The sequence below is a fragment of the Lichtheimia ornata genome (genome assembly GCF_029851405.1).
Source record: "Lichtheimia ornata isolate CBS 291.66 chromosome Unknown scaffold00089, whole genome shotgun sequence".
In the NCBI taxonomy this organism is placed as follows: domain Eukaryota; kingdom Fungi; phylum Mucoromycota; class Mucoromycetes; order Mucorales; family Lichtheimiaceae; genus Lichtheimia; species Lichtheimia ornata.
Window position 1 is genome coordinate 1 of NW_026695409.1, and position 13,636 is coordinate 13,636.

General features: G+C 43.6%; 5 protein-coding genes across 5 annotated transcripts; 1 reads left to right on the forward strand and 4 right to left on the reverse strand.

The window, feature by feature from the left end:
• Positions 1 to 22: 22 nt before the first annotated feature.
• Positions 23 to 1,620, reverse strand: O0I10_011388 (uncharacterized protein; the record flags this gene model as incomplete). The annotated part of the gene is made up of 10 exons (XM_058491356.1): positions 23 to 114; positions 177 to 271; positions 327 to 516; positions 571 to 753; positions 815 to 843; positions 896 to 952; positions 1,016 to 1,189; positions 1,255 to 1,322; positions 1,400 to 1,499; positions 1,564 to 1,620. Coding segments are annotated over 10 exons (1,045 nt in total), but the record flags the coding sequence as incomplete, so codon positions are not given.
• Positions 1,621 to 2,223: 603 nt separating this feature from the next.
• Positions 2,224 to 5,514, reverse strand: O0I10_011389 (uncharacterized protein; the record flags this gene model as incomplete). The annotated part of the gene is made up of 7 exons (XM_058491357.1): positions 2,224 to 3,083; positions 3,152 to 3,618; positions 3,675 to 4,275; positions 4,335 to 4,535; positions 4,595 to 4,826; positions 4,924 to 5,270; positions 5,343 to 5,514. 7 exons carry the CDS (start codon positions 5,512 to 5,514, stop codon positions 2,224 to 2,226), a joined length of 2,880 nt encoding a protein of 959 aa, XP_058337841.1.
• A 2,446-nt stretch (positions 5,515 to 7,960) lies between these two features.
• On the reverse strand, positions 7,961 to 9,385 carry O0I10_011390 (uncharacterized protein; the record flags this gene model as incomplete). Its single annotated transcript, XM_058491358.1, has 9 exons — positions 7,961 to 8,083; positions 8,152 to 8,247; positions 8,314 to 8,432; positions 8,503 to 8,641; positions 8,702 to 8,832; positions 8,895 to 8,934; positions 9,109 to 9,132; positions 9,191 to 9,220; positions 9,293 to 9,385. The coding sequence occupies 9 exons, from the start codon at positions 9,383 to 9,385 to the stop codon at positions 7,961 to 7,963; spliced, it is 795 nt and encodes a 264-aa protein (XP_058337842.1).
• A 1,052-nt stretch (positions 9,386 to 10,437) lies between these two features.
• On the forward strand, positions 10,438 to 11,011 carry O0I10_011391 (uncharacterized protein; the record flags this gene model as incomplete). The annotated part of the gene is made up of 4 exons (XM_058491359.1): positions 10,438 to 10,548; positions 10,627 to 10,758; positions 10,821 to 10,882; positions 10,945 to 11,011. 4 exons carry the CDS (start codon positions 10,438 to 10,440, stop codon positions 11,009 to 11,011), a joined length of 372 nt encoding a protein of 123 aa, XP_058337843.1.
• Positions 11,012 to 11,120: 109 nt separating this feature from the next.
• Positions 11,121 to 13,551, reverse strand: O0I10_011392 (uncharacterized protein; the record flags this gene model as incomplete). Its single annotated transcript, XM_058491360.1, has 10 exons — positions 11,121 to 11,234; positions 11,291 to 11,842; positions 11,896 to 12,003; positions 12,061 to 12,197; positions 12,252 to 12,399; positions 12,460 to 12,609; positions 12,665 to 12,868; positions 12,928 to 13,070; positions 13,133 to 13,163; positions 13,222 to 13,551. The coding sequence occupies 10 exons, from the start codon at positions 13,549 to 13,551 to the stop codon at positions 11,121 to 11,123; spliced, it is 1,917 nt and encodes a 638-aa protein (XP_058337844.1).
• Positions 13,552 to 13,636: the final 85 nt, after the last annotated feature.

Consider the following 13,636-nt stretch of genomic DNA (forward strand, 5'->3'; position numbering starts at 1 on the left):
GTGGGTGGGTGGGTGAACTTACTAGCAGGAACACCAGCTGCTCGTGCTTTCTCATAGTTTGCAGCACCCAAAATGGCACCAATTTGATTACCGGTAAGAAGTGTCCATTCGCCACTAATATTCATGGGTTAGGAATGTGAAAGTCGATGCATCCAATACCAAAGTTGAAGACTCACTTGACTTTTTCAGCAATTGCTAAGCGATCGGCATCGGGATCATTGGCCAAAATCAAATCTGCGTTGGCTTTGTCAGCTGTCTCAATAGCCAATTTCTGAAAAAGACATGGTTAGGATCGATGCCATCTCATCATCATCACTTTTACTTACCAAGGAACCTTTGCCTTCTTCAGGATTAGGGAATTCAACGGTAGAAAATTCAGGATCGGGGTGGATTTGCTCTGCAACAGGAACGAATTTTGGAAGGTGGAAGCAATCAAAGGCACGCTCTGCAAAGGGAGCACCAATACCATGCATGGCAGTGTATACGAACTTGAGAGATGTAGCTTCATTATCCGCTCTGTATGCATTGTAAGCTGTTTGAAAATAAGATCCTCATATCACGTTTACTTGCCTGTATTGTGACAAGGCTTCCACTTCCTCAAAGTAGCTGTCAATCACGCCAACAGGCTCTTGGCATAGATCACTGGTATCCACAAGCTTGTAATCCCAAACCCAAGGTTCCAAGTTTTCTTGAATGCTGTCAGCGATACCCTTGTCATGAGGAGGGATGATCTGGCATGCATTTTCCCAATACCTATGCATTGTATCAAATCAGCTTTGTCGTTCGAGAAGATGATGATCCACCACAATCTTACACTTTGTAGCCATTATCCTGCTTGGGGTTCTATAACCATTGTTAATGCATACTCCGATCCCAATTATCTTTGCACACTTACATGCGATGCTGTAATCATGACACCAGCTGCTGCATTCTTTTTCTTGACAGTGTAGGGCTACATCAAATGGCATGCATGATCAATTGAAATGTCAAGGAGAGTTTTGTAACCTATACATACCACCATGGGAGTATGAACGTAATCATGATAATACCAAACACGGATACCAAGAGAAATGAAAGCTGCAGCAGTCAATCGAGCAAAGTCCTCCGAGTGATGACGATGATCATGACCAACGACAACACCACGTGATTTGGCATCTTGAACGTTATTGAGCACGTACTTGGCGAGGCCCTGAAAAGACGATACTACTCAATGATCCCACTCATTGTATGATCCATGCTTCTTCATCTTTTTACCTGAGATGCTTGCAATACTGTCAAATCATTCATTCTTGAGAAGCCAGCTTCCATTTTGGCACGAAGACCTATATACAAACATACATCACGTCAAACGCTGCTGGTGTGTGTGTGTGTAGGTGTGGATTCTGATAGAGTTGCTTACCAGCAGTGCCAAACTCGATACGAGAGCCAAGTCGTTTCTGTAATTCGTCATAGTTGCCAGATTCATGAAGCGACGAGATTTCTTGACGGGTCTCTTCGTTCTACAGGGTAGTAAAGCGGATCAATGGCGGTGTCCCATGTTGGGTAATTGACCACACAAGGTACCTTGTCAAGACGAAGCCATTCTTGGACGAGGGTGTTAAGGTTGTTGTTGTCGGTCATATTTGCAGGACGAAAAGGAAGAAAATGGGAAAGAACAAAGACCAAGACATCCGACGTTTTTGTACCCTGCGATGCGTTGGGTCTGTGGGTGTTGTGTAACACAGCTTGAGTATGTGGATGTACTGTCTATTACCGCATGTCGCTGTTTCCACTGTACTCAGCCATGGAACCATTGTTTAGGAGCTTGTACTACTCTATACGCAGGATATAGATATGATATATACCATCACCCTTTATCTTTGATATGGATTAACGATCATATCGTGGGAATCAATCGATCTTGCATAGAAAGAAAGTACTTGGTGATGAGGCAATTGATAGTAACATTTCCTTGTTCAATACGTACTAAGAAAGGACGTCCTACTTCATCGTCTCAAAACACATGATTCTTCATCAAAGGCCTACACTATGTAGCATAATGATCCACGTGCATAAAGACATGGCCAAATTAGGGTAGTGTGTATCAACCAACTATCATCATTCCAATGGCCTCCATGTAGTAATTTGTGCAAATAAATAAGCAATCTTTGTTTACAAGTGTATGTGCTGAAGAGAATGTACATTTACAATAGCAAAAGAAACAAAGAAAAGACAACATCAAAATTAATCGGTAGTAGCAACCTTGGCCATCATAGAAGGAGAACAGAAAGAGGCGGCAGAGGAAGTGAGGGAAGGAGAAGAGGGAGCAGTAGAAGAAGCCGTCGATGAGGGACTTGTCGACAATGAAGGCTTTTCAACAGCAAATGGAGCAAGAGCATCCAATGCATGATAAAGACGCTTGGTGAGACGAGCTACACACTTGTCGGCAAGAATGATTTCCCAAGCAAATTCAACACCAAACATGAGCTTGATTGTGTAGGCAACGTGCTTGGCTTCCTTTTCACCCATGCCAATGTATTCATCCACAGGCGTCACTGGCATTCGCTCGTGATCATTACCAAGTACGTGTTGTATCAATTTGAGCAAGCATCGCTGTACAGCTTCCTTATCTTGTAACGCTGGTCGCTCGGGAGCAGTGATCTCAAAAGGCACTGATCGTGACATGACGCTGTGTTTGCCATCATGGTGATATCGGAACTCATAGGTGCCTGTTTGCCATGGCAACTTGCAACCCTTGAACACCACGGTGCCTTCAGTAACCACCTTGGGCTCTTCACCAGCAGGAGTAGCAGCCACCCAATCCCAAAGACCACGAGAACTAATATTGGTAATATGACGATCCTTGTTGGCTGTAATCTTGTATACACCAATCCAGTCACGTGCACTATGGTTCTCAGGGGCGGTCCATCGTACGGGAATAGCATCACCAAGCTTGAATGTCTTATCGGTATCAATAGTAACGCTGTAACGGCTGAGATCGAGTGTGTCAATGTCATTGGCAACGAGTGGATGAATCAAACGGGAACGGGAAGTCTCAAGCATGGACTTGGTTTCTGAAAGTACTTCTTGGAGTCTGGGGCGTGCTGTTTTAAAAAAAGACCACCGTTAATATACATACATGCCATTTACGCTTTTCAAGAATGGTACATACCAGCATCCATCATATCACCAACAGCATCAGCAGTCTCCTCAGCAGTCTTTTCAACCTTTTCAACCAATTCCTTAATAATGCGCTCGACATTCTTGGTGGTGTTGACAGCTGTTTGAAGTTCGGATGTTTCACGGATAAGCTTGGTAACTTCTTTTTGCAATTTGTCGGGGATAGCATGGGGCAAGGCGACTGCTGCTGATTTGAGGGTCTTGGTGAGACCTGCTTCCTTGCGAATTTGGTTGCCATAGAGTTTTCGCATATGAGGTGCTTCAACATGGTGCAAGAACATGAAGCTTGAAATATGAGAAAACAAGGCAAGACCAAAGATCGTCCAGCTGTTGGCCATCATTGTCATGCCCCAGAAAGCAGCATGGCCGACAATCTTTTCGGGGTTGTTGAGGAAGCGGTAGATGCCAGTGTACAAGAGTTGACCAGGATGCTCATCCAAGAAAAAGTCACCATAAAACCTTTTTCATCAATGTTAGCTTTACCTATAGCGCATAGGAAAAACACACACACTTACCATCCATAATCACCCAACACCTCGTAAATTGATACAGCAGTCCAAATGTGCAAAAAGATGAATCCAAAGCCAAGAGTGTGTCTCAATAGCGTGGTGCCATAGGTCCAATTGGTAGGCAAGGAATACATTTCCCAGCAGGCCACCGAAAAGGTAATGTAGGTCATAGAAAGTGACAAGTTGTAGATGCTCTTCCAATTCTGGAACGCTTGATCAACTCCGCCGCCCCATTTCACAAAGTGTCTTGTGAACCACTTGCTTTCGGATTGAGCATGAAGCAAAGCACCAAGACCATACGTGTGGAAGAGACGCCAAAAGATAGCCTGTGCAACAGCAAAGGCAGTTCCCATTTTGCCACCAATGATCAAAGGAGTGATAACCGAATAAATCATAAGGACTGCAGATGCCAAATCAGTCGAACGGCAAAGGTCAAAGTTCTTGAATACAATCAAATCACGGCGGAAGTAGGACGAATAAAAGTCGCGGGTAGCTTGTTGATCCAATGCGTTGCTGACAACGGGCACATCCATATCAGAGCTGACAGGCACGTTGGTTGAAGGTTGGCGCTTGGGGAGTGTGGGTGGATTGTACGTCTTTTCAATGTCTACAAACCATTGAGTGATGAGTAATCGTGATCCATGTATGTATATACAAATTACTTACGAGGCGTTTCAACATAGGCCAAGAACACAAATTGAAGAGCATGAGCTGCAATGCTGACAAAGAGCACGGCATAGCTTGCACTGATAAGCGACAAGCCATAGTAACCAATATAGCCAACCGAGTACATGGGATGGGGTGCCATCTCGAATACACCATCAAAAGTAAGGGATTGCTCGATCAAGAAGAAAAAGTCGCCCCAATCTAAGCACACAGCATGTGAGCTTATCATTGTAACCATGCGTTCCATTTCCATTACTTACACCATGCAAAGTCCTTGACCACACGTTGAGCATCGAGTTTGACCCAAATGTTGAATAAGATCATAAAGATACCTCCACACCAACGAAGCATATCACCCAAAAAGAAGCTTGATTCATGGGATGTGTTGAACCAAGCAATGACGACGCAAATGTAGGATGTAAAGTCGTTCATGAGGATGAGGTCCACCAATTGACGATACAAGAGCCAGGTGTTGTACTCAATGGGAGCGGTCTGTCAAGGTGTAACATGCATTAGGGAGTTACTCAAAAGATTCTTCCCATGTCTTGGATGATGATGATCGGCCTTTACCCAATCCGGAAACACTTACAGCAAAGTCATAATCGTCACCCATCTTCATGCTCAACTGGTTGTTTAGCCATCGATACACCTTGGGATTCGCTTCTTGGTCAAAGATCTTGTACTTTTTGGCGAGACGAACGAGACCACGGCTATCACTTTGGTACTTGAGCAAGGCACCCAATCCAGCATTGTATCCCAAGCGCCAAAAGAAAAAGACCATGATGAAGAACACTTGACTCGCCCATCGAGGCAACAAGAACAAGAGACTGATTTCAAATATCATTGTACCCAATGTCAAGAGGTCGAAAAAGGACTTTTTCTCTCGAGGATTGACGAGCCCTGTCACCATGTCACGCGTTGCAGGTACACGAAACACTATATGCACAACAACAACACGGTAAGCAACTTCCTTCTACCACTATTCCACACCTCCATGCGCTCATTTACCTTTGCCATCAGGTGTTTTGCCATAAGAAAAGTGGGACGTCTTGTTCATATCGACATTGCAGCCGTCAACGGTGGAAGTGTCAGACATGTCGGACAAGCGACGAGCCGCCTTATCACCGCCACCCGTGTTGTTGCGATGACGAAGCTCTGATGCTGCAGCTGAGTCTGTCATTGCAGTTGGTTTGTTGTTGAAGAGGAAGGGGAAGGGTGTGGGTGTGGGTGCGGGGGTATGAAGACAATACTGTGCCTGGTTGAACAGCAAAGAAAAAGAGATAAAAGGTGACCCGGGGCCCAACCCCTTTTCTTTTACCGCGATATCCTTTGTGGAATGCTGGGATTCACGTGAACGTACGTGAGCAGGGGAGATGGGGTTGGGTACACATTGGCCATCTAGCAAGTTCCACAGTCTCCCCTCCCCTTTCCCCCATCATCTCATCAGATTATTTTATCAAGCTTTGATCAAAGTTACCATCAATCAATCATCTACTCTATTGCTACTATACTAAACACATCTTTCTTTCTTGTTCTTGTTACCAAAATACACTTCTTGTTGTCGCATAATAATGATGACCTTTGTTACTTGGTTGGGGAACAATACTTCTTGAATAACATTCCACCGCCCCGGAACAAACAGCTTGTACAACATGTTTACTTACTGCATTTCTCCGATTCATCATGATCACTGTACTTTTGACAACATGACGTACCTTATACACTGATGATGGGGAACTCATTACTGCTATGCATACTCGTCTTCTATGCATACGCCCTTCTTGCAATTTGATGATGTGCATTCCTCGTTGACAAAAAAGGTACCGTGTACTACCATGATGCAGCATACTTGAGAAGAATAAGATAAATGTTCAACCACGATTGATTCTACCTGGCTCTTGGACTAGCCTTAGTATATCCAATTCGATAAGGTTACGATTTTGTTCAACACTATTTACAATAGCATTGCTTTTGGTTGCTGTAGGCAAGTAATAAAGAGTCAACCCCATGTACGACATGCAGGCTTGCAGCTTGGCAAATCATAAAGAATCATCGTTGTGTGTGTAGTATCCATTTCTTGGTTCTATGAAGCTCATCTATGCAATCACAGGCTTGCAAAACTTCGACCTATGCTAAGCAACTTTTACCGATTCCATGAACGTATTCAATCGCTACTTGCATGCACACTTGTTCTTATGAACACTGCTTACGCCAATATCCACTCTACTGAGCACATTTGGCAAACGTCCTTTAATTGCCCAGGCGCTTCCAATCCACCCTTATGGTAAAAAAACGTGACCTTAGACTTTACACTAGCAACCCTATTACTCACTAAGGTAATTCTACTTTCTGGGTACACGAGTTTACATTTGTCGGAAGAAGACTCAGATGAGGAAGCTCATGGTTACAAGAAGTGTTTAGCTTCTTGACTGCTATAGGACAACTCGCTAAAATCGCTCGGCAGAGCTGTTAATCCGAATGTTGCACCTCTTCTTTTTTACCACAGAAGGTTACTGTAGGCTGGTTCCTAAGACATCCATGTAATACAAATGATTTTAAAAAATGACCAATTTTCTGCCAAGTCGGCAAACGTTGGTTTGAGGATTGCTCAATGTGAGAGCGGCTCACTCTTTGATCGCCTTTGTTATGTATCTTGAGCTACAGCAATTCCCTGCAGGTAACAAAGTCGACTCGTGTAAATGAATGCTCGTGTTCAAAGTAACATCTGGATCCTTACCAGATGCAAAGCTGGCTGTATCACCTTGTTGTTGTTCCCAGATGTAGATGCATTGTGTTGATTACATCATGTAAGAATGTCAAAGAAGAAGACATGCCTACATACCATCATCGCATCAATAACCTGTATTACGGACCACAAGATGAACCACTAGGATAGCCTAGATGCAAGCTGCTTTACGAGAAAATGGGCATGTTGACATCATCAAAGGCCCAGAAGCTGTTTTATTAGCCGTTCTGGAACATGCGAGCTCAATTGCTTTTACAAAGTGGTTCTATATAATGTGAGTGTTCGATCATTAAGAAGCATGATACATGGGCATAGCATCTCATGTCCTAGGAGAATCGAGTCCCATAGTGTAAAACTACCCATTTCAACTCCCATATCTCGGTGCATTGATTTTAATCCACGTTTGGGAGGCTAAAAGTGAAGAGATGACCACTTGACAGGAGAATAGGATAAACGCTGACAACAAGTTTGGTCTATGTTAGCTATTAAAAGCTTCGTCTAGGCGATGCTCATCACACCGGAATGACCAGAAAGAAGAAATTTAATTCACTCGATCCTTGTTGCCCCTCAAAGTTGGCCCAAATCTTCCTCCCCATTATTACAACACTCGCCTGATCCAAGATTAGTACAGCTCATTGTTACCACAAAGTAAACAAACACTTCCAAAGAATGCTATCTTTTATCGACGCGTTCATCCATCCCTATGCTTTTATGCAAAATGAGTATACGACAGCTGTAATTGATGGTTCAATCTCCATGGCAACCAACTTGCTAATATCTCAGCTAAAGCGGAACACCAAAAGGGGTTTTATGGGTGATGGTATTAATGCATCGCGTTTCTTTGTCTTTGACTGTTACTATAATGCAATGATGGTATCCTCTATTGTTGTTCATATTCTCGAGAAAAGTAACTTGCTGCTGCTTGCTCAGCCCCCCGAACAATATCCACGAGCTGTTGCTGGGACACAGCACTGCTCCGATAATGGGATATAAGAAGCTTGGCCTAATGATGATATCGTTTTCCATTTAGCCGTGGTATAGCATAAAACCCTCTCTTCCTTTATCCCTCACCTCTTGAATCACCATGCCCTTTAACATGTCTCTTGCACCATCGGAATTGATAGGTTCACCTTTTTTCCTTTGCTCTACCACCAACAGCTTAAGGCCCTACATACATCATACTTCACCTTTTAATCATCCATGATACAGCAAATCAGGGCTCTTCACATTTACCTTAAATGCCGCAGCACCAGCCAAGGCTTGATCCGTCACCTCTTTTTGCTTTTCTAGGTATACCAAACGATAGTAATCACATAGCTGCTCGGGTGAAGGGAACTCGAAATGCTTCTTGGCTAAGAAAAAGAGGTGATGTGCATGATCAGCTTACTGCGTATGTATGTAGGGTTGTCATACACAACTCACATGGCGGTGGCCTAAGCAACTCCAAATCTTGGTTGGAACGATGATCTTCAAATGGCTCAATCACCCACTGCTGTGATGCACTGTTTGGGTTCTTGGTGTTTAAAAAAAGATGGCTTGATTCCTTGTAATCATCCCCGTTCTAAGTAATAAATGTAAGCATTGCATACAAAAAGTAACCATCATCACTATAGCCGGTTACCCGAATATCCAGTACTAAGTGCGGGGCAGCGGTCGGAAAAATGTAACCGTCTAAATACGACCAGCGTTGGTTGGTTGCAAGGCCTGCCTTGCGAGCATATTGGATGATGGCCTTGTCTTTTTTCATCTCGCCTAGAGAGGATTTAGTTTTGCGTCTTTCATGTGCTTCAAGTGATTGGCAATGCATTACATACCTCCCTTGATATCCAGCACTGGATAGCGACATATGATTAGCTATGTATGTACTTATCATGCATCCACGAGACATCTTTGCTATTCCCACGTACGTACCTAGGCCTGATTTTTTGTTAATTAGGAATCCATCCTCATGCATCCAAAGCTAAATAGATAGCCAAAAGAAAGATTCAATATACGACATCATGATGTTGGGATAAAGAAGAGCATTACTTGGTTGATGCTGTCAACCATTTTCTATATGTAAATCAAGCTTAGTGATACGTATGGACACTGGTAACTCTATTCCCTTTACCTGTTGCCAAATAATGATAGTTGCGTCGTTCTAAGGAAAATGATACGGATGTTTATGTCAGATCAAAATGCAACGTTGTCCACTGTAATAAGCTTTTTTTACCGTCATGCCACCACCATGGACATCCACTGCCATGGGTGCTTCTTTGCATCGTATAAAGAAAAAGCCTTCGGGGAAATTCTCGACAAAGGTCATGTTGTTAAGGAAAAGAGAAAGAAGAAAAAAGAGGAAAGGGAATCACGGTCATCCCACAGCCAAATTAAATAAGGGTGCCCCTTTTTAAACAGGCGTGGCACATTCAAATCCAGAATAACAGCAGATCTCTTCTCTTTCCCCCCCCCTCCTTGCATCACTTTTGAATGCCATTGACGACTCGTTACTTGACAGCAACCCCGCATGATGTCGTGCGGCAGATTCTCATTTGCCAAATCGCTGTTGCATTCATTACTTGCTTTCTCACTATTATCACCATCCATTCCAGCTTGTATCGCGTGGCATCATCATCATCATCATCAGCTTTGACAGCATCATCATCCCTTGTTGAACCTCCTCCTTGTGTCATTATCACAGCCACTGACAACCCTCTCATTTTGAAATCCTTCTTTTCTACAATGTCCATGGATATGCAGCAACGCCCTACTATCATCGCGTATACAACAGGCAATATCAGGAATGAGGATAAAGATGATTTGGGACATGTAATGAGAAAAGACGACGTGCTTGTGACACAAGACGACAAGCAGTACGTGGATCATTTCTCCCGCTTGATATACCAATGGATCACCACTAGCAACAACAACAACATAGTCGTGTGGATGGATCCTTCATCGAGCATTGTAAGCGGGTACCTGATACATCATCTTTCTAGTATCGTTCTTGAGCATCAAGGATTTTGGTCTATTTGTCCATCTGAAACAGTTTGCACTATTCTCGGTGTTGACACGCGTAACCAAACAATTCGCGGCATGATCCATGACATGACATTGTTATTGCCCTGAACGTCCATCATTCATCTTTATTGTCATATAGTTTATCATGATGATCGATATAAAAAAAGGTACATGTGAGATCTTTTTTTTTTCCTAGGCTAGTGATAGTGATTATCATGCAATCCATTTTGGGTGTGTTACCAGCATTGGCCGTGGCTTGTATCTCCTAACGGAGTGAGTGAGTGGGTTGGGGAGAGGAGGTTATCTGGGATCCGTGCCACAAGAGTAGGTTGCTGTGTTCTCTTCCGCGTGTTAACCATGTCAGCCAAGATTTATACTTACGAGGAAATTGCAAAGCACAACAAGCGTGAAGACTTGTGGATGGTCATCGATGCCAAGGTGTATGACATTACTCCCTTCGTTGATGAGGTAGGATGACGCGTGTTTGTGTGTTGTGTGTTGTGTGTGTGTTGGCATGGCAGCGTTGCTCATCCCCAAGTTATCCAGCACCCTGGTGGTGAAGAAGTCCTTATCGATGAAGGTGCAAAGGATGCCACTGGTCCTTTTGAAGATGTCGGTCACTCTCCTGATGCTCGTGACCTCTTGGAAAAGTACTATATTGGTGATGTCGATCCTGCCGTAAGTTGCAAAGCAAAAGCGGGGAGCAATCGGATGTAGCTAACGGATGATTTATTTCCTAGTCGGTTCCTGTGCAAACTACTTCTACTACTACAACTACCAGTGGTCAGGCTCCTCAGGGCAAGTAAGTATATGGGATCATCATTGAAACTATCACGTGGGATATCTGACATTGTGTATCCATAGTGCTTTACGTATCCTCCTCCCTCTTGTGGTGTTGCTCGCATGGGCCTATTACCGTTTCCTCGCCTAAAACACCTCCTATCATGCACAATAACACCCAGATAGACAATTTCATATACACTGCTTATATTAATGAAGGAAAACAAATGATACATATTGGAGAAAATGGTATATAAGAATCATGCTTCGTCAGCCGATAACTCGCTTAGCTCTGGCCCATCATCAAAGATATCGAAATCGAGAGCATCATCGTCGTCACTGAATAGTTTTGGGCTTGCTCGTTGCTTCAATTTCTAATATAAACATGCGGTGTTAACCATGGATCCCACTTTGTTGTTCCTTTTCTTACCTGATGAGAGGGCGTTGTCAAGTGTTCCGAGCCATTGTCAGAGGGAGCTGTATTTTCATCATTGGCCGCATTATCCGAAAAGAGACTACTATCGAATGTGTAATCACTGCTGCTTCCACTGGTTCGATCTTGTGCTGAGCGGCCTGCTTTGGCTATTGCTGCACGTCGTTTTCGAATGTTATGAGCGCGCACACGATGAAGGATGCTTGGTTCATCCGTAGATGACTTTTGTCGTTGTGGTGGATTGGGGCGGTTGATTTGAGCAAGACGTGCATTAAAGTCATATGTACGACGAGGTTGTGGTGTGCGGAAAATGCGACGTGCGCTTGGTGATTTGTAGCGAGGACTGGTGGCTGCTTTGCTGTAGCATATTTCCTCATCAATGTCATTTTGGATATGATGACGACGTGGTGTTCGGCTATTGCCCGTATCCGTTGGCCCATTGATGTTGCTATCCATGATCTCCTTAAGGTACGGCTTGCCATAGACACAGAATGGTTTGTCATGCGTCACTTCAAACTCAAGTAATGCTCCTTCAAGTTCATGCTTGACCTATGTCATCACTATTAGATCTTCTTCCTTAGCATCCCTTGCATCAAACTTGCCTTGGGTAACTCCCTAGCAATTCTCTTGCGGAAACGTTCTTCTCGTAACAATCGACCAGGATCACGTTGACCCCTACTAAACAACCGAGATGGATCATTGGTGATTTCCTATACATGTATCGTCAGCCATCTTCATCTCTCAAGCACAAGATTGATTTAGCTTACCTCAAACTCCTTGACTTCTTCTGTGAGCTTCGTATAACGCTCGATACGATCCAAGATGTACTTTCGGTCTTCAACAAGCAGCTGTAGTCGACTAATTTCCTTCTCATGGAGATCCAGCAAATGGTCGTTGTATTGGTCTATATCGCAATAATGAGTTTTTCTTTGTCCTTGAGCAACACCAAAAAGAGTACCTTCAAATGCTGGTTTGAATTGTTGTCGTTCTTCACGAGAAAGGTAAAGCTGATCCCATAAACGCACCAAATCCTCCCGTGCACCTTGTATAAAGTCATCCAATCGCTCTGACTTGAGTTTGCTGAGATCATTAACAAGCTTCTCGTACTATTATTGAATGTCCATAATGAGAATGATATCGACAGTGTATGATTGTTGTATGCTTGCCTCTTTGATATCCTGCTCTTTCAATCCATTATGCTTTTGTCGGAATGCATCACGTTCATTCTTTGGCACTTTGAGTCGATCCCATAGATGATTGAGCCGATGCACGATTTCTTGCTTTCGAAATTCACGTTCTTGCTGCAGTGTCTCCAGCTATTGATATGATACCTTGAGCACTTCATACGATCACCACGCATTTTAGTCATACCTCTTTGATCCTTTGTTCGATATCATGTATATTGTCATCGCTCACGAGTTTGTTGTATAATGCCAGTTTTTCAGGTGCTGTCACATCGGCGTCGTATAACTGATACAAGTCGCTATCACGATCATCCTGTGGTAGTAACCCAAGCACCATCCATAGGTCGACAATTTGTTTGACGCACTTGTCCAGGTACTGTGTCCGTGCGCGCTGAAACAAATAGATCCCTTAGTTACATGACATAAACAAAAAAGCTCCTCCATACTTACAAATTCATTTTGACAACGTTTGATTTCCTCCTCCATAGCAGCCACTGCAGGCGTAGAAACATCCGTATCTTGCTCGGTAATCAAATCACTGTTCACAAAGCTCTGGAGACATTCGCGGAATCGTATCAACTCTTGTTGCAAGACTAAAAGAGAAAGACGCGAGTGAACAACCAGCGTATCATGGATGATGTTGCTATGACGATACCTAGGACCCCTTCAAGTCGCTTTTCATATTGCTAATCAACGGCATACAATGATTAATACAAAGCAACCTTTATACAGTACTTGTCTAACCTTTTGTACGACTTGCTTCTCCATTTCCAAGTCCTGCAAAGTTGCCAAGAGAGTGTCTTTGCGTACAAAGCCATTGTCCGTAACAAATTCCCCCATGAGTCGCTTCAAGGTCAAAATGCGTGCGTGTGTGGCGTGGATGTTGTCTTCAAGGGCATTGCGCTCGTTAACGACCTGGTCGACATGCTGATCGGCTGCACGAATCATGGCTTCAAATAAAAGTTGTTTTTGCTGTTGTTGTTTGTTGGTTGACGTTCCAATTTCATTGTGAATGATATGCAATTGGGCAAGACGTTCGTTGAGTTGTGATACGAGATTGTCGGTGGTGGACATGGAGACGTTGTAAGGAAAAGGAGAGAGACCGATAAGCGCGCGCTTCCCACTCTGCCTATGTGAGAAATTTAGTCTGCGGTATATG